Source organism: Saccostrea cucullata, unplaced genomic scaffold, assembly GCF_032062105.1.
Source record: "Saccostrea cucullata isolate Sc308-1 unplaced genomic scaffold, CSIRO_AGI_Scuc_v1 ctg1851, whole genome shotgun sequence".
Taxonomy (NCBI): domain Eukaryota; kingdom Metazoa; phylum Mollusca; class Bivalvia; order Ostreida; family Ostreidae; genus Saccostrea; species Saccostrea cuccullata.
The window spans coordinates 58,924-79,908 of NW_026938352.1; the positions used below are offsets into that span (position 1 = coordinate 58,924).

The following is a 20,985-nucleotide window of genomic DNA, read 5'->3' on the forward strand; positions in this document are numbered from 1 at the left end:
AGAGAGTTTTAATCAGCAATCCTCGGCAGACTCCGCAACTTCTCGGGCCTTTCTGACTAGCTTGCCGACCTCTGACGGAAAGACCCGAGATGATGCGATTGAGAGTTCATTGGCGGATCCGAATTTCTATCTTATACACAAACTAAATATTGGTTCTATGGCACAAGCATTTTAAAAGGTAGGAAGAACTTGCAATATATAGATAACTTAACAACTTGACTTGAAAACCAGTTCTAGGTTTTTTAAAAGATAGAACAAGTCTTCAACAGCATTTAGTTTTGTGCATCAATGCTTGCAAAATAATTTGATATACAGTAATCTAAATACAGCTTGATACAAGCCTGTAGCAAAGGTTTTCCATGTGGGGGAGGGGGGTTCCGAAAAAAAAAAAACTGCGTACTACAGAGCTGTGCTACACATGTACCATCAGATCTAATTTTCCAGTGATAGATTTCTTCTAAATAAATCTAGAATACAAGTATATGTAAAGTCCCAGGTATTATGGTTTATATGTATCAAAATAGTCCTAATTTTTAGCTCACCTGAGCCGAAGGCTCAAGTGAGCTTTTCTGATCACATTTTGTCCGGCATCTGTCTGTCCCTCTAGCTGTCCGTCTGTCTGTCCGTAAACTTTTCACATTTTCGACTTCTTCTCAAGAACCGCTGGGCCAATTTCGACCAAACTTGCCACAAAGCATTCTTGGGTGAAGGGGATTCAAGTTTGTTCAAATAAAGGGCCATGCCCTTATTCAGGGGGAGATAATTGAGAATTAGTGAAAATTTGGTGTTATGTTTTAAAAATCTTCTTCTTAAGAACCACAGTGCCAGGAAAGTTGAAACTTATGAGGAAACATCCTCAGGTAGTGTAGATTCAAGTTTGTTCAAATCATGTCCGCCGGGGGTAGGGCGGGGCCACAATGGCCTACCAAAGTTTTATATAGAAATATATAGGAAAATTCTTTAAAAATCTTCTTCTCGAGAACAGCAAAGCCATAATTGCTCATATTTATATGGAAGCATCCCCAGGTAGTGTAGATTCAAGTTTGTTAAAATCATGACCCCCGGGGGTAGGGCGGGGCCACAATGGCCGACCAAAGTTTTACATAGAAATATATAGGAAAATTCTTTAAAAATCTTCTTCTCGAGAACAGCAAAGCCATAATTGCTCATATTTATATGGAAGCATCCCCAGGTAGTGTAGATTCAATTTTGTTAAAATCATGACCCCCGGGGGTAGGGCGGGGCCACAGTGGCCGACCAAAGTTTTATTAGCTCTTCTGAGCCAAAGGCTCAAAGAGCTAATGCTATGGCCATTTGTGCGGTGTGCGGTGTGCGTTAACTTTTTAGAATATGGGCCATAACTCAAGAACCCCTTGGCCAATCAGTGTCAAATTTGTCACAGGGTATCCTTGGCCCAAGGGCTACCCTTTATACTAAAATAAGGGTTGGGACCCGTAAACAAGGGGAGATAATCGGGAAAACAAAACCAAAAGTACTGGTTGCTAAAAAATCTTCTTCTCCAGAACCACCAGGCAGATTTTCACCAAACTTACATACAAGGATCAGGATATGTTGAATATTAAAAATTGTTCAAGGCATGACCCTGGGGCAAAGGGCGTGGTCTCAAGGTCACTTCAAATTTGACCTAAATTTACAAATAATAAAAACGTTTATATTTTGCTTACTATAAGGACTAGGATCATCAAATCTTGTAAGTTGATGCATCTCAGGACTTCACATCATGTTAACTCAAAAGTAGGTCACGGTGACCTACTTTTTAAATTTTGTAAGCATTTGTTTTCAAATTGATTTGAAGGCATATTTCGGGCACTTTAAGGCCTATGATCATCAAACTTTGTCAGTTGATGCATCTTGGGTCCTTGAACAACTTCAGCTTAAAAGTAGGTCACCGTGACCTACTTTTTGAACTTCATGACTAATTCTTTTTAAAACAATTAATCCAATTATTTCAGACACTGAGAGGTTTAGAATCATCAAATCTTGTAAATTGTGCATCTTGGAACCTTAAAACATATTTATGAAAAAGTAGGTCACTGTGACCTACTTTTTGAATTTTGCAGGCATTTGTTTTTGAATTGTTTAAAAGGCATATTTTGATTACCTTCAGACCTAGGATCATCAAACTTGGTCAGCAGATGCATCTTGTGACTTTGAAAAATTTCAATCAAAATATAGGTCACGATGACCTAGTTTCAACATTTTATGTCTATATTTTAGTATCTTAGGTATTTATTGGCTTAAAATCATCAAACTTTGTGACTTGATGCATCTTGGGTTTTCAGAGAGTAACGAACAAAAAGTAGGTCACGGTGACCTACTTTTGACATTTTATGGCTTTATTTAAATATCTACAATACTTATTTGCTAAGAATCATCAAACTTTGTAAGTTGATGCATCTTGGGTTTTCGGAGAGTGACGACCAAAAAGTAGGTCACAGTGACCTACTTTTAACATTTTATGGCTTTATTTAAGTATCTACGGTACTTATTGGCTTAGAATCATTAAACTTTGTAAGTTGATGCATCTTGGGTTTTCGGAGATTGATGGCCAAAAAGTAGGTCATGGTGACCTAATTTTTTGACATTTTATGGCTATATTTAAGTATCTATGGTAATAACTGGTTTAGAATCACTAAACTTTGTTTGTTGATGCATCTTTGGTTTTTAGAGAATGTCGACCAAAAAGTAGGTCATGGTGACCTACTTTTGAATATCTCAAGGACTTATTGGCTTAGAATCATCAAACTTTGTCAGTTGATTTATCTTGGGTTTTCAAAGAATGTAGACAAAAAAAGTAGGTCACGGTGACCTACTTTTAAATATCTCAAATACTTATTGGCTTAGAATCTTCAATCTTTGTTTATTAATGCATCTTGAGTCCTCAGAAAACTTCAATCTTAATATAGGTCACTGTGATGTACTTATGGTTTTTTATAGCTTTATTATAAAAAATATTTTCAGTCCTAATTGGCTAAGAATCATCAAACTTTGTCAGTTGATGCAACTTGGGTCTTAGGATACTTAGGGTTAGAGGCTTCAAATAGAAGTGATAGATTGTACAATTTATCAGAAGAGCGACTCAAGGCCCTTGGGCCTCTTGTATAAAAATATATAGGAAAATTCTTTAAAAATCATCTTCTTCTTAAGAACAGCAAAGCCAGAATTGCTCATATTTATATGGAAGCATCCCCAGGTAGTGTAGATTTAAGTTTGTTCGAATCATGACCCCTGGGGGTAGGGCAGGGCCACACTGGCTGATCAAGATTTACATAGAAATGTATAGGAAAATTCTTTAAAAATCTTCTTCTCAAGAACCACTGTGTCAGGAAAGATGAAACTTATAGGGAAGCATTCTCAGGTAGTGTAGATTCAAGTTTGTTCAAATCATGACCCTTGGGGGTAGGGTGGGGCCACAATTGCCGATCAAAGTTTTACATAGAAATAAATAGGAAAATTCTTTAAAAATCTTCTTCTCAAGAACCACTGTGCCAGGAAAGATGAAAATTATAGGGAAGCATTCTCAGGTAATAGATTCAGGTTGGTTCAAATCATGACCCCCGGGGGTAGGGCGGGGCCACACTGGCTAATCAAATTTTTACATAGAAATAAATAGGAAATTTCTTTAAAAATCTTCTTCTGAAGAACCACTTTGCCAGGAAAGATGAAAATTATAGGGAAGCATCCTCAGGTAGTGTAGATTCAGGTTTGTTCAAATCATGACCCCCGGGGTAGGGCGGGGCCACACTGGCTAATTAAATTTTTACATAGAAATAAATAGGAAAATTCTTTAAAAATCCTCTTCTCAAGAACCACTCTGCCAGGAAAGATGGTACTTATAGGGAAGCATCCTCAGGTAGTGTAGATTCAGGTTTGTTCAAATCATGACCCCCGGGGGTAGGTCGGGGCCACATTTGCCCATCAAAATTTTACATTAAAAAATCTTCTTCTCTGGAATAGCATAGGCATGATTGATCATATTTTTATGGAAGCATCCTCTGGTAGTGGAGATTCAAGTTTGTTCAAATCATGACTCCAAGGGGTAGGGCGGGGCCACAATAGCCTATCAAAGTTTCACATAGAAATATATAGGAAAACTCTTTAAAAATCATCTTCTCTGGAATAGCAAAGGCATGAATGATCATATTTTTATGGAAGCATTCGCAGATAGTGGACATTCAAGTTTATACAAATCATGGTCCCCGGGGGTAGGGCAGGGCCACAATATAGAATCCAAATTTTACATAAAAACATGTAGAAAAAAATCTTTAAAAATCTTCTTTTCAGGAATAGCAAAGACATGATTAGTCCTATTCATAGTGTAGATTCAATTTTGGTCAAGTTATGACCCCTGGGGGTAGGGTGGGGCCACAATGTAAGTTCAAATGTAAAGGGCAATAAAGCCACAGGTAGTCAAAGAAATATGCAAGCATCCTTAGTTAGTGTAGATTCAAGTTTGTTCAAGTCATACCCTCTCCCTTTTAAGGATTGGTTGGGACCACTTTTGGTTTTAACTTTTCAAAAATAAGCTGATTTATGCTTTTTTTTCTAGCTACTTTGCTCAGGTGAGCGATGTGGCCTATGGGCCTCTTGTTGTTAATATCATTAAATATAATGTTCATTCTTATTACTGTGTAACTAGCTGCAAATCTGTATCTCTTCAAAAAAAAAAAAAATACATATTTTGACAGACCGCAGAGCTACAGTGCCATCCATTGAAAAAAAACTGTATACTAGTATTTATTGCGCACAAAAAGTTGTGCTTAGTTCTGGATGAGTTCTTCCAAATTCTTACCTCAATCGCAAAAAAAGATACATTTTAAAAAATTCTTTACTCCTCTATGAAGTACTCTCGTAGTTGACATCTGCATGAAGTGCATTGGATTGAATTATCTTGCAAACCAAAATTGCATTATAAATAGATGATATGTTTGATGATCTCAATTTCAGGACCAGGAGGGCTATTAAAAACAATTATAAGGAACGTTTTGTTGTGGAAACAGTGAAAGAATATGTTAGGAACACACGGTTAGTAATATTTTGAGATGACAGTTTAAAAACATGGAGAAATAAATCGAGAAACAGCGCACTTCTTTTTGCGCAATAAATAAACAGTTTTTCAATGGGTGGCACTGTAGCTCTCCGGTCTGTGAAATTTTTTTTTTCGGAGAGCTACAGATCTGCATCTACTGTATAACAAGAAACAAATCAAAATATAAATTGAAGAGAAATGCGAGGTATTTTCCTCTTATGGTGACGGGTACTGAAGGATAACTATAGTTCACTTTTTATATATCAAATAAGTTACAAAATGCATTGTCGTGTTGGTCACTTTTTTCTTTCCAGTGATTTTCATTGGGGTTTCTTCTAGATTAAAATTTTTGTATATGCCAGTTACTTGGGGGTGAATATCACATTTTTTTGGAAGACGTCACCTCGATTCAGTACTTTCAGTACTTTGATTTTACTCAGAAAGCAGTAACAACCTTTACAGCTTTTCACCCCCCCCCCCCCACCCCCTTTGAAATCGCCGAAGAATGGTAAAATATTGATGACTAAGCAGAATCAAAGGATCAACAGTTAACTTCTCTCATAAGCTGTATTCCTGAAATTATCACTGTCTCTGCTAAAATGTTCAAGACATATTCTGCAAATATGTATGAATAATGATAAAAAAAAGATTTTCAAAAACACAGAGATTTTTAATTGAAATTTTAAACATTATTAGATTACATAATTTATACATTCTTAAATGAATTTGATTTTATGCACAAGATGAATGTGAAAGTAATTAATGATGCATAATTGGATATGATAGACACTCTCTTGTTATACCCCCCCTCCCCCTCTCCAAAGGAGAGGGAGTATACTATTTTACCCTTGTGTGTCTGTCGGTCCGTCTGTGTGTCCGTGTTGTGTGTCCGTAACAAATTTTCGTCGCAGTTTTCTCAGCAACTATTCTTCACAGATGCTTGAAATTTTAACACAATCTTTTCTGAGGCATGCCATACGGTGGGATGCATTTTTGTTTAAATCCGATGTCAACTTTCTGTTTATCTCTGCGTCTGTCCGTTTTATACATAACAAATTTTCGTCGCAGTTTTCTCAGCAACTACTCATCGCAGATGCTTGAAATTTTAACAGAATTTCCTCTGAGGCATGCCATACATTGGGATACATTTTTGATCAAATCCGATGTCAACTTCCTGTTTGTCTATGCATTTGTCTGTTCCATAAATAACAAATTTTCATCTCAGTTTTCTCAGCAACTACTCATTGCAGATGCTTGAAATTTTAACACCAATTTTTTCTGAGGCAATGCCATACATTGGGATACATTTTTGTTAAAATCTGATGTCAACTTCCTGTTTGTCTGTGCATCCGTCTGTTTCATACATAACAAATTTTTGTCACAGTTTTCTAATTAACTATTCATAGCAGATGCTTGAAATTTTAGTACACCCTTTGTTGAGGCATGCCATATGGTGGGATTAATTTTGATGTGAACCTGATGTCAACTTCATATTTTCTGTGCATCTGCCTGTAATTGAACTTGTGTATATTAACATTTTAGTGTTTATTTACATCAGAGCAGGGGTATTACTAGTGAGCATTGGCTCCCAGATTTCTTGTTAACAAATGGCATTATCTTGTGTGTGAAATGTGTTTCCGTATAATTTTATTTACAAATTGTTCATGTTTGTCATGTTGATGCAGAATTATTATAATTTCCTGAATTCTGATATTTAACAATTCTGTTGTGTTTTGTATGAACATTAAGAAGATGCAAATACTTTCAACATTAGGCCAGCATTTTTTTATTTTTAGGTTTACAAATCCGCCACTCAAGTTTTTGAATTTTCAGAAAAAAATAAAATACAGAAAAACAGAAATTTTTCTTTCCGATTTGTCAAATTTGAGTCGGGATTGAGAATTCAAATTTACGAAATCATACTTCTGTTTTTAAGATGAACATGGCAGGTAAATTAAGGTAGATCTGCAAAGTCCATAGCAGCATCATAGCTTGGTTTAGTGTAAAAATTTATCGATAGGAGTGCCATTCAAAACGTTTCACTAGAGGCCTGTTCAGCAGAGTGAATGTTCGCGAGCGCTCACCAAAATTACTACTGGAGGTATAACGAATTTTGGCGAACACTTGCGAACATTCGCTCTGCTGAACAGGCCTCTGTTCAGAGGACAAATAAAATGCTGACAACTTTGTTGCACAATGGCATGGTGGTGAGATAATTATGTATTCGTATTCAAAAGTGTCTGTAAATTATTTTCCTCCGACAGGTTTAAAAGTAACCATGGTAGTTATTGCCAGCGACATTGTTCAGGTCTCTGTTATAGCTTACAGTCTAAGCATCATTCTTCAGAAAAAGGTCGCTTATGCATCAGATGTAATGAATAAAACTATGGGAGAAAGTAAGTCCATTTAAGGAATAAATAAACAATAGCCTGAAGAAATAAAAAATTTCAGCTATTAAAAAGCAAGTATATACAAATATATACAGGCATGTAGTATCATTTTTAGCAGCCAGAAAAACTATTTTACACTTAATTGAAAAAAGTTCACCCTTCTCCCTGTCTGTTTTATGATATTAGGAATTATTATTTTAGGTTTCAAGTATATTTTAGAACAATGTCTTCACATTCACCTAACACATATTTAAAAAATTAGGATATATTGAAAGAGTTTTAAAGAATTGTTTTTTAAAATCTATTTTGACAACAATTTATCACAACATTTATATCACGAGCCATAACTGGCAGATGATGAAATAAACAATTAAATGTTCTATTTTCCTGTTTGTAACCATTATGTGTCTAGTAGCAAGGAGCCTGTTAGGATAGCATAAAAAAGAATCAAAAATGAATGTACGAAAGTCGATAATTTATCCAAAAAATTTTTAAAATTTTTTTTTTAATTTCCTCCTCCTATGGAACTTTTTCATTCTGATGTTAGTAAACCTAAAAATAAAAATATGCTGGCCTTTTGAAAAATATAAAGCAAAACGAACGCCTTTTTGGGTGCAGATGATGAAATGTACTACATGTAAGCTTCATGGGTTTTTGTTGTCCTGTGCACATTAATCCTGACGCTCAAATTCTTACACGGCTAGTGATACCTTTACAAAACATTTGTATCTAGATGTAAGTTAACTCGGCAACATGCGCCATCCCATTGTTTAAGATTTATTAGGTGATTAAACCGCCTATACCCGATTTCGCGGATTCAACGATACCCTAATATCGGGTATTATACCCGATTTCAAGGATAATACCCGATTTCAAATAACTGTATTCTCTCCAACCTGTTTAAGGATTGGTTGGGACCACTTTTGGGTTAAAAATTTTTCAATAATAAACTGATTTCTGCTTTTTTCCCAGCCACAGAGCTGAGGTAACCAATGTGGCCCATGGGCCTCTTGTTATTTTATAGATATACTTAGTACATAATTTTCTGATCATTCCTCATAAATTTTACCTCTTGTTTCAGTTAGTTGCTTTCATCCTGATTGGAGTTGCTGCTTATGCTAGAGTTGTTGCTGTTGTAACTAGCCTTGCCTTGGTAGGAGGAGTAATTGCCTGTGGTGTTTTCCTATTTCTGACAGCCTTAATAGGAGTAATTGGAGCATGTAAACATCATCAAGTCCTCTTATTCTTTGTATCCTTTAAAATTTCAGTGATCACATACTTCAGATTTGTTGCACTAAAATATGTACTTTTCTGATCAAAATCTGCCCAAGTGTTTGCATCTTCTGTAATTTGTCATCTGTTGTCCAATACCTGCATTAAAAAAAATTTGATCTTGAGGAACAATTTCAGCTACAATATTGTAGCAAGTTTGCTTTTAAGCTCATCTGAGCCAAAGGATCAAAGAGCTAATGCTATGGTCATTTGTGTGTTTTGCATAAACATTTTAGAATATAGATCATAACTCAATCATCTCTTGGCCAATTTTTGTCAAATTTGTAACAGGGTATCCTTGGCCTAAGTGCTTTCATTTGAAATAAATGGAAAACACTGTTTTTTATACTGTCTAAAACTAGGGTTGTGACCCTTAAATAAATGGAATTAATTAAGAAAACAAGATGTGTTTGTAAAGCACTGATGCCCCCATTTGGCAGTTTATGGCAAGGGTTGAAATTTCTCAAATGCATGTTATACTTCAAAGTCAAAAGGTCACAATTGTTGGTACCCAAAAGAAGGTCTTGTCACAAGAAATACACCTGTGAAATGAGAAAGCCGTAGTACTGATGCTTCAAATGTTATGGTCATGATTAATGTTTTTTTAAGTGGGTCAAATTTTAAGGTTATGAAAAGGAAGTCTTGTAACAAGGAGTACACCTGTATGAAAGCCCTAGTACTGACGATTCAAAAGTTAGGGGCAAGTTTAAAGTTTTTTAAAGTGGACCAAACTCTAAGGTCAAGGTCAAAATGTCAAACACTTTTATACCCACAGGAAAGTCTTCGCAAAAGGAATACACCTGTGAAATTTGAAAGCCTTAGCACCAATTACTCAAAAATTACAGCTATGATTAGATTTAAAAAGCTTTTGGCAAAAATGAGTCAAACTCAATAGTCAAGGTCAAATTTGATGGTAATAAGAGAAGTCACAAGAAATATATCTGTGAAATATTAAAGTAATAGCCCCACCCATTCAAGGTGAAAGTTTTTAGGTCACCTGAGTAAACTCAGGTGACCTATTGCTATCCGTTTTCGTCCGTCGTCGTGCGTCGTGTGTCGTGCGTCGTGTGTTAACATTTGAACATGTTCAGCTTCTTCTCTAAAACCACTGAAGCAATTTAAATCAATTTTGGCATACAGCATCTATGGGTGAAGGGGAACAAAAATTGTGAATTTCATGGTCCCTGCCCCCCTAGGGCCCTGGGGGTGGGGCCAAAACCACTAAAATTAGTGCAATCTTTAAAAATCTTCTTCTTTACTCCTGGACATCAAGCAGTCAAACTGTTGGTATGATTGTAATAAGCATTGAGTCCTCTACCAAAATTGTGAAATTCATGGCCCCAGGGTCAGGGGTTCTAGTGCTAGGGCGGGGCTCTATTGATTATATAGTGAAAATGCATCAATTCTTTGAAAATCTTCTTTTCTGCTTGTGGATATTGAATAAACTAATCAAGTACATTGTTATGATGACCAAGAGTGCCTCTTCCAGAATTGTGAATTTCATGACCTTAGGGTCAGGGGTTCTGGTGCTAGGGTGGGGCTCTATTGATTATACAGTGAAAATGCATTAATTCTTTGAAAATCTTCTTCTCTGCTCCTGGGTATCAAATAAACAAACTAAGTACATAGTTATGATCTTTCAGATTTGTGAATTTTATGGCCCCAGGGTCAGGGGTTCTGGTATTAGGGCGGGGCTCTATTGATTATATTGTGAAAATGCATCAATTCTTTGAAAATTTTCTATTCTGCTTGTGGATATTGAATAAACTAATCAAGTACATTGTTATGATGACCTAGATTGCCTCTTCCAGAATTGTGAATTTCATGACCTTAGGTTCAGGGGTTCTGGTGCTAGGGCGGGGCTAAATAGTTTATATAGTGAAAAGTGTTCGCTATATAATTATAGTTGGATTATTTCTTTGAAAATCTTCTTTTCTGCTCCTGGGCATTAAATAAACAATCAAAGTATATTGTTAAGATGAGCAAGAGTGCCTTTTCCAAAATTGTGAATTTAAAGGCCCCAGGGTCAGGGATTTTGGTGTTTGGGTGGGGCTCTATTGATTATATAGTGAAAATGCATTAATTCTTTGAAAATCTTTTTTTCTGTTCCTGGGTATTAAGTAAACTAACTAAGTACATAGTTATGATGAGCAAGAGTGCCTCTTCCAGAATTGTGAATTTCATGACCTTAGGGTCAGGGGTTCTGGTGCTAGGGTGGGGCTCTATTGATTATACAGTGAAAATGCATTAATTCTTTGAAAATCTTCTTCTCTGCTCCTGGGTATCAAATAAACAAACTAAGTACATAGTTATGATCTTTCAGATTTGTGAATTTTATGGCCCCAGGGTCAGGGGTTCTGGTATTAGGGCAGGGCTCTATTGATTATATTGTGAAAATGCATCAATTCTTTGAAAATTTTCTATTCTGCTTGTGGATATTGAATAAACTAATCAAGTACATTGTTATGATGACCTAGAGTGCCTCTTCCAGAATTTTGAATTTCATGACCTTAGGGTCAGGGGTTCTGGTGCTAGGGCGGGGCTCTATTGATTATACAGTGAAAATGCATTAATTCTTTGAAAATCTTCTTTTCTGCTCCTGGGTATTAAATAAACTATCAAAGTATATTGTTAAGATGAGCAAGAGTGCCTTTTCCAAAATTGTGAATTTAAAGGCCCCAGGGTCAGGGGTTTTGGTGTTTGGGTGGGGCTCTATTGATTATATAGTGAAAATGCATTAATTCTTTGAAAATCTTTTTTTCTGTTCCTGGGTATTAAGTAAACTAACTAAGTACATAGTTATGATGAGCAAGAGTGCCTCTTTCAAAATTGTGAATTTTATGACCCCAGGGTCAGGGGTTCTGTTGTAAGGGTGGGGCTCTATTGATTATATAGTGAAAATGCATTTATTCTTTAAAAATCTTCTTCTCTGCTTCTGGGTATTAAATAAACAAATTAAGTACATATTTATGATGAGCAAGAATGCCTCAACCAAATTTGTGAATTTTTATGTCCCCTGTGTCAGGGGTTTTGCCATTTGCTTTAGGGGGGGGGGGCTCTTTTGATTACATAGTGAAAATACATTAATTCTTTGAATTTTGTTTTCCTTTGCTTCAGGGTATTATGCCAATAATCTAACTACATAGTTATGATGAAAAAAGGTGCATCTAGCAAAATTCATGCCCCCTGGGTCAGGGGTATGGGGGGGGGGGGGGTCACCTAGTCTGAAAATAAATTAATGCTTTGAAATCTGCTTTTTGTTATTAATCAACAATTGTGATGAAATAAAATTTATGATAAAATTTCCAAAATTTTGAAATAAATGGCCCCAGGGTTAGTGGTTCCTTTGGGGTGGGGTGCATAACTGGTTATGATGTGGAAGTGCATTTTCTCTTTCTTACTCTGATCCACCTCTGGGTATTAAGTAACTAGAGTAAGCGTGCTAAGTGTATAATTATAATAAGCAATAGTGCTTCTTTCAAAATTATGAATTTCATGGCCTCTGGTTTAAAACAAGAACCAAATTCAATTGTCAAAAGTTACATGATCCTCAGGTGACCTATAAGGCCCGTGGGCCTCTTGTTTAGGACAAACAGACAGATGGATTGACAGGGCAAAAACTATTGTATGTGTACATAATTTGGCGTATTCAAAATTTAGCGCAATCACTGGGAATTGAGTTGTTGGCATATTCATGAATTAGTGCTACAGTGCTATATTGTATTTATGTATGTTTTCTTAGCGGTATTCATGAATAAGCGCATCAGTGTCTGCGCCAAAGCCGATAAAATATGATGCCTGCTTTTTTAAGTACACACACAGTATATACCCCTGAATCTGTGATTATGGGGGCATAATAAGTACAGGTTGCTAAAAATCTTCAGCTCAACTCCACTCGACAGATTATCAGCAAACTTACAGATAATGATGAGAATATGTTGAAGATTAAAAATTGTTCAAGGCATCACTCTTGGGCAGAGGATGTGGTCTCAAGGTCACTTTAAATTTGACCAAAAGTTTATTTTATTATATAACATTTTTGAAGAAGTTTTCCCATTATATCACAAATATAATATTTTTATCCATATGCCCTGAAAAACTGCCGAATAACGCCGGATACAGTTATGTTCCACCGGAAACAGTTATGTTGCCCTCCCGAGCACAGTTATGTTCCCTCGCATGCGATCATTCTGTATATTAAATATGTCGGGTTCGAAATTCACAGAGGCAGTTGCTTAGCAAACGTAAACAGTTCCGCGAAAATTAAAAAGTCGAGACAACGACTGCGATTTGTTCATTTGAATTCAGAGGAATTAGATAATTTAATTGAGGAGAAAAATTCCTGAAATTTGTAACAAAGGTTATCAACAGAAGTGTCAGCATACTGAAAACATTCTGCCATGAAACAGGACGGGAAATTTCGGAATTATACTCAACGTACATGTGTACAATCTGTACATAGTGTTCAATATAATGTTCGATGTCGGATGACCGATTTGGGTTCAATGTTTAAAAATGTTATATAACATATATTACGTGGCTTTATTCTCGGGCTGCAATACCAGAATATTTGCCCCTCAGTGACAGGAAAGCCCTGGAGTGTTATGTCGCCCTCTGCCTTCGGCATCGGGCGACATAACACTCCAGGGCTTTCCAGTCACCTTGGGGCAAATATTCTGGTATGCTTCCCTCGAAGCCATGTAATATATGTATAATGTCCCCATTTGAAGAAGGGAGGGCATATTGCTTTACTGCTCTCTGTGGGTGGGTCTGTCTGTTGGTCGTCCATCATCAGTTTCTATTCATTTTCTTTGCAGAGGTTGCACATATTGAAATGAAATTTTGTATAGCGATCGATTAATTATAAGAATATCTAGGTCAAGTTCTGTTTTGGGTAAGATCGATCCATTTTGGATAGAGTTATGCCCCTTGGACTTAAAAAATTCCAGTTATTTCGGGGAGGGGGGAATAAGTGTTTTACAAAATCTCTTGTTGAAATGAAGATATTTGCTTACTATAAGGACTAAAGGATCATCATAGTTTGTCAGGTGATGCATCTAGGGACTTTAAATCATGTTGACTCAAAGGAGGTCATGATGACCACTTGAGTTTACTCTTCTTCTCTATTCCTGGGGTTAAAACCAAACTCACAGCACAGTTAAAGATACTCTGAAGAAATCAATGGAAAATAAATGTGCTATAAAGATAAATTTTAGCACACAGGAGCTGAAAGCTCAAGGGAGTTTTTCCTGATCACCCATCATTCATCTGCCCTGGAGTAGTGTAGATTTTGAATTGTTAAAATGAGACCCCCTTGGAGTAGGATTGGACCACTATAAGAATTACAATGGGGGGGAGGGGTCTTGTGAAGAACAGCAGGGCCAAAGTTGCTCAGAAGAGCAGTTTGGCCCATTGGCCTTTTGTTGCATGCTTTTTTTTATGTATTTTCCAAACTAAGTACAGTAAAACTCAGTGATAATGAAATCACCGGGACTTAAAAAAATTACTTTGCTATATCTGTAATTTTTATGCCCCACCATGAATATGGCAGGGGCGTATAGTGTTTGTCATGTCCATCTTCCGTCCTTCCGTCCTTCTGTCCTTCCATCCTTCCATCACACTTTGAGTTTAGCTCTGTTCAAAGCTAAGTTTCATAGAAACTATCCAAGATATTTTCATCAAACTTCATATGCTGATAGATATTGATGAGAGCTATGCAACTGCATCAACATTTTTTCATCTTGACCTTTCCTTTGACCTTGACCTCACTTTTCTTAAATTAGTGTTTAGCTCAGTTTTAAACATACTATTCAAGATGGTGTTATCAAACTTCACATGTTGATACAAACTTGCACAGATGATGCATCTAGGGATGAACACTACCAGACTTGCTACGGATGCTGGATCTGACCTACATTTTCCAGATGAGTGACCAGGTTAAAGTTTTTGGAGCAGGTCCATTCCTAAGGAGCTATAAGCCCGACTTGGACCAAACTTGCATGGATGATGCATCTAAGGATGAACACTATCAGACTTGCTTCGGATGCTGGATCTGACCTACATTTTCCAGATGAGTGACCAGATTAAAGTTTTTGGAGCAGGTCCATTCTAAGTAACTATAAGCCTTACCTGGACCAAACTTGCATGGATGATGCATCTAGGGATGGACACTACCAAACTTGCTTCGGATGCTGGATCTGAATTATATTTTCATTCCCAAGTAACTATAAGCCCTTCCTGAACCAAACTTGCATGGCTGATGCATCTAGGGATGGACACTACCAGACTTGCTTCGGATGCTGGATCTGACCTACATTTTCATTCCCTAGTAACTATAAGCCCTACCTGAACCAAACTAATATATCCTCAGCGGGGCATTCATGTCCTATGGACATATTTCTAGTTATATCTGTATAAGGAATTGGCTAAATTTATATAGCTGGGGGATCCAAGATAACTTCGCTATAATCATGAAATCGCAATATCCGTGTTCATACTTAACGAGTTTTGCTGTGTACTAGCAAACATAATATTTCTTTATTAGGTCAACTGAGTCACTCAGGTGACCTAATGCTAACCGTTTTTGCCGTCGTCATGTGTGTTGTGTGTTAACATTTGAATATTTTCAGCTTCTTCTCGGGAACCACTGAACCAATTTCAACCAAATTTGTTATACAGTATCTATGGGTGAAGGGGAACAAAAATTGTGAATTTTATTCTCCCTGCCCCCCTGGAGCTAGAGGGGTGGGGCCAAAACCACTAAAATAAATGAAATCTTTAAAAATCTCCTTTACTTCTGGACATCAAGCAGTCAAACTGTTTGCATGAATGCAATGAGCATTGAGTCCTCTACAAAATTGTGAAATTCATGGCCCAAGGGTCAGGGGCTCTAGTGCTAAGGCGGGGCTATATTGATAATATAGTATAAATGCATCATTTCTTTGAAAATCTTCTTCTCTCCTCCTGGATATTAAATAAACTAACTAAGTACATAGTTATGATGAGCAAGAGTGCCACTTCCAAAATTGTGAATTTTATGGCCCCAGGGTCAGGGGTTCTGGTGTTAGGACAGGGCTCTATATGTAGTAAAATACATTATATCTTTGAAAATCTTTTTCTCTGCTCCTGGGTAATAAGCAGATGAACTATCTATATAGTTATGATGTGCAAAGGCTATTCTTCCAGAAATGTGAATTTCAAGGCCCCTGGGTCAGGGATACCATGGGTGTGGGGGGTTCTACTTATATACTGAAAATGATTTGTTTGAAATCCACTCTTTGGTATTAATCAAACATTTTTGATAAGCAAGTATGCCTTTACAAAAATTATGTAATGTACAGACCTAGAGTCAGGTGTTCATGTGTGGTAGGGGCCCTTCTGATTATTGCTGAATATTACTGATTAGTTGAAATGCATTTTTTGTTCCCCTACCCTGTCTGTGAGTATTAAGTAACCAAACTAAGCAATTGCTAAGTGCATAGTTATGATTGGCAATGATGCCTCTTTCAAAATTGTGAATGCCATAGAATCTAGCTTAAAACATGAACCAGAATCAATCATTTGAAAGTTGTTGCATGATGCTCAGGTGACCTAAAAGGCCCATGAGCCTCTTGTATTAAAGTACCAGACCTGTTGACTCTTCCAATTTCTTTATATTTTGTACAGATTTTGAGTCCAAAATACGTCTTACTCTCGCTATAATGGAAATTAGAAATCTGTTTGATGGGATTTTAGGCTAGCAGTAAGTTTTCATTATGATATGTCTCAGTTTGATGCTTTTTAATTGCTAAAAAAGATAAAGATTTCAAACAGTAAAGTGATGTCATGTTGCCAAAAAAGGTGTTTTAAAAAATGACAGAAATGGTAATCAGAAATGTAGCTTTTTCTCTAATGAAATGTGAAATTGATTGAAAGAGAAATTTTACTGACAAATGCCAAAATCTCAGTGACAAATCTAATAAAACAAACTGAGAGATGACAATATGGGCAAACAGGTCTGAAGTACTTATTAAAATAAATTGTCTTTGATGAATTTTTCCTGAGTGAAAAAAGGCACACTTTGCATGCTGGTCATAATCTAGATAGTTTTAAAGCATACTCCTTCATGCTGTTATATTATGTTCAATATACATTTTCAGCAGCAAACAGAGGGTCCTTGATCTATGCAGTGTTAATATGCACTTTAATTTGATTAACTAGTTATTATTTCACAATTGGTTGCAGTTGATAATTTTAAATTTCTGCATTCGATTTCCATTCCTTGTAGTAAGTTTTTAGTTTTCTGTCAGAGTTATTGAATTTCCTATGCATTTGAAGTACATGATAATTCTGTTCCTTGTTTTCTTGATCCAATTTTCTCTTGCCTGTGCCTGCCTGGCTGTCAATCAGGAACAGCGAGAACAGCTGGCTTTGACAGGCTGGCGCTATTCCAGCAACCAGTCTCGCATCAAGTTACAAATTAGCTCACAATGCTGTGGCTTTCGAAGTGAAAATGATGCTGAGGAACACCCTTCCTGTGCCAATGTAAGAGTTATCATTTCATTAAATATAGAAAAACTAACTTTCATAAACTTTCTTATGCACACTTTTTCCAAAGAAAGTTCAGATTTATAGTTTTTAGCTCACCTGAGCTGAATTCTCAAGTGAGCTTTTCTGGTCACCTGCTGTCCATAGTCCATTCGTCTGTCTGTAAACTTTTTACATTTTCAACATCTTCTCAAGAACTGGGCCAATTTTAACCGAACTTGGTACAAAGCATCCTTATTTGAAGGGGAATTTAAATTTTTAAAATAAAGGGCCAATTCCCCTTTTAAGGGAAGATAATCGAGAAAATACAATAATAGGGTGGGGTCATTCAAAACTTTTCTTCTATAGAACCACTTGGCAAGAAAATCTGAAACTTATGTGGAAGCATACTTGGGTAGTGTTGTTAAAATCATAACCTCCAGGGGTAGGGCGGGGCCACAATATGGAATCCAAGTTTTACATGGAAGTATTAAGGCAAAAAACTTCAAAAATCTTCCTTTCAAGAACCACTGGACCAGATAAGTTGAAACTAATGTGGAATATGTGGGGTAGGGTAGAATCTAAATTGTTCAGATCATGACCCCAGGGTAGGGCAAGGCCATTATGGGGAATCCAAGTTTTACATTGAAGTATAAAGGCAAAAAACTTTAAAAATTTTTCAAGAACCACTGGGCCAGAAAAGCTGAAACTTATGTGGAAGCATGCTGGGGTAGTGTAGATTCTAAATTGTTCAAATCATTACCCCCCGGCATAGGACAGGGCCATAATAGTGAATCCAAGGTTTTAAATTGAACTTTATAGGAAGAAAACTTTAAAAATCTTCTCAAGAAGCACTGGGCCAGAAAAGCTGAAACTTATGTCGAAGTATCCAAGGGTAGTGTAAAATCAAGTTAGTTCAAATCATTACCCCCCTGCATAGGACAGGGCCACAATAGTGAATCCAAGGTTTTAAATTGAACTTTATAGGAAGAAAACTTTAAAAATCTTCTCAAGAAGCACTGGGCCAGAAAAGCTGAAATTTATGTTGAATCATCATTGGATAGTGTAGAACCTACGTTGTTCAAATCATAACCCCCGGGGTAGGATGGGGCCACAATATGATAATCTTTATTGCATATTACATGTACACCCATATGGGTCAAGCAACAAAACAAAAGAGAACAATGAATGATATATACAAGATCCACATAGAAATTAATTCCCTAAATGTTGCGCCGATGTGAACCTTCTATTTCTCAATTCTAATGATTGTTTTTTAAAAGTGGAAATAGCTGGTATAACTTCAAGTTTTGGACTTGGTATATATTCAAGTTTCTGTGTAGGTGATTTGAGGTAGAATGAGGAACAATTATCTAACATAGCTTTTATAAGTATATTAAACCTTGCTTGTATGTTCAAGCGACACTGTAGAAAGAAATGAGATTCATCATCAATAGTATTACATGAAGAACATAATCTTTGTTCTCAGGGTATTTTCTTTAGCCTACCAGTTTCTATCATTACAACCTTGTGTTTTCACAAAATTAAATTAATTGAGCACTCGATCCCGATCAAGCCGAACTCGATCCAAACATGAGTTCGATCCCGATCGATTTGACCCTGTTCTTAATACATAAAAAACTATAACAACTAACTGCAATTTTAATCTAAATATGTCAAAAACAATGTAAAAAAGATTGTATATAAAACATTTGATGACACATAAAATTTTATTTATATCCACAACTTTTCCACTAATAAAAGTACAGGGTAAACTTCGGTATTTCGACATCGGATATGTTGACAACCTGGGATATATCGACGTCCGTCTGCGGTCCTGGCATTATTTACTATATGAATGATTTGCAAAAACTGTGATACATCGACATCGGTAATGTTGACTACCCCACTTATCATGACGTATATTCACAGTCCCAATAGCAAAGAACAAGAGCCACGAAGGTCCAAATACGGCACCAGCCAAGATTTCAATGAAATTTTCACCACAAATAGCAGAGAACATATGCTTTTCATAACTGTTTTCCTTTTTTTAATATCATTTATAGTTTTCTCATAAAAGACTTTGCACTGAGGTATTGTTTTAATGGAAAAAATGAACATAACGTCATAATTTTAACGTCATTGGCTGAAACGTAACGTTATAATTTGATATATAAAACAAGCAGGCATATCAATATTTATTGAAATCTTCTTTATAAAATTCATGCACAGTTCTACCCTGTAACTCACACCAAACCTTCTCACTGCGTAATTTTTAATAGAATACAAATTACAAATTACATGCATATATACCTTTTCCATACTCTAGGTACACAAAAATGCCACATTTAAGCACATTTAACTTTATGTCACATTCACTTCATAACACTTTATACAGTGTATGTCTGATTAGCATGCAAGTTCTTAAAGGAGCAAAGATTTGCAGCAAGAATTATCTAAATTAACAGATATGAAGATAGTAATTTATAGAATTTAAATAAAAGCATAAAATTATCGATATATTTATTTTGACTGAAGTCAACCTTTTGAAACATTTTTCAGTGCCGATATATTGTCATACTGGATCAGGGATCACTCTGGATTTTAATGTTGATGGGCCAATGGCCCATCAACATTAAAATCCATGGGTCATCCGCCGGGGTATGGGGGCCGCGTTAGGCCCCCATTGGGGTCCAGGGGCAACGCCCCGGTAGGGGGTCCATGGGGGCGAAGCCCCCCGGGAAAAATTGATATTTCATGCTATTTTGTGATGAATTTCAAGTAAATTTGATGGGTCTTTCAGGGTTTTTAAATGCCATTTCTGACACAACCAATTTCAGTTTTTTAAAATAAAATGAATAATATTATAAATATAAAAGAAAGTTTTTTTCTTTAAATTTCATCTCAGTACTGAAAAATGTCATATTGGAGAATGTGTTTTAGACTTGAGTTCATACAATAGAGTATTTAAAAAATTGATAAACAGAATACCTAAGTTAATTCCTCGTTCCTTTGATTTTATTGATTTAGTTCTCAAAAGTTGTTGAAGAGCTAAACTATAAAGGATGCAAACTTACATGCACATTTCTCTACTGAATAGACCTGGGGCAGTCGCAGATTAAATTTGGTTCAAATGGTAGGGACTCGTTTTGTATGCAAAGAACTCGGAGCAAAAAACTTAAATGAGAAACTTTTTATTTGTTTGGAAAACATTTTAGTCCCATCTGATCAAACTCCAACCACGGGTGCAAAGTTAGCCACTTGGACTGGAAATGACGAACATCGTTGCCGTTGACATCAGGAGTCAACGTCTTGGACTGTTCTTCTTAATCAGAGACCTCTGCCGAGTCTGGGAATGAAAAAGTTTCCGTCGTTTTATTTGTAAAACAAACGAAAGCTTTCGTTGTTTTGGGTCAGTTGGCCCAATACCAGTCTTCGCTTTGGAGGCATTTCGGGCAAGTGTCTGGATACACAATGAGTAACTTGTACTTGTTTTGTTTCGAAATAAATAATCAAAGTTTTAAGAAATATTAGAACATATTACATAGTGGAGTATTACTTTCAAGTGTTTATTATTTAAATCATTACATATAATTTTGATAAATATAATTGACTCAGTATTTGGTAAAAATTTCTAGAAGCGTATTCTAAACGAAGGAAATATTCCATGTACAATTCCGATTTTAGTCTTGATCAATCAGACGCTCTGCTGGTGTAAAGAACATACGCGGCTACAAAGAGTCTGATTGAACGAGTAACAGTATGCTC

The 20,985-nt window shown here is 36.2% G+C and overlaps 1 protein-coding gene across 1 annotated transcript in view; it reads left to right on the plus strand.

Annotated features, from left to right (window-relative positions):
- LOC134250020 (tetraspanin-31-like) overlaps positions 1-17,420 on the plus strand; it is a 50,095-nt gene extending 32,675 nt beyond the window's left edge. The window contains exons 2-3 of the mRNA XM_062732359.1: positions 8,522-8,689; positions 17,029-17,420. Coding sequence (XP_062588343.1) covers positions 8,522-8,689; positions 17,029-17,325 — 465 coding nt within the window. The 3' untranslated portion in view covers positions 17,326-17,420. The remainder of the gene's footprint in view (positions 1-8,521; positions 8,690-17,028) is intronic.
- Positions 17,421-20,985: the final 3,565 nt, after the last annotated feature.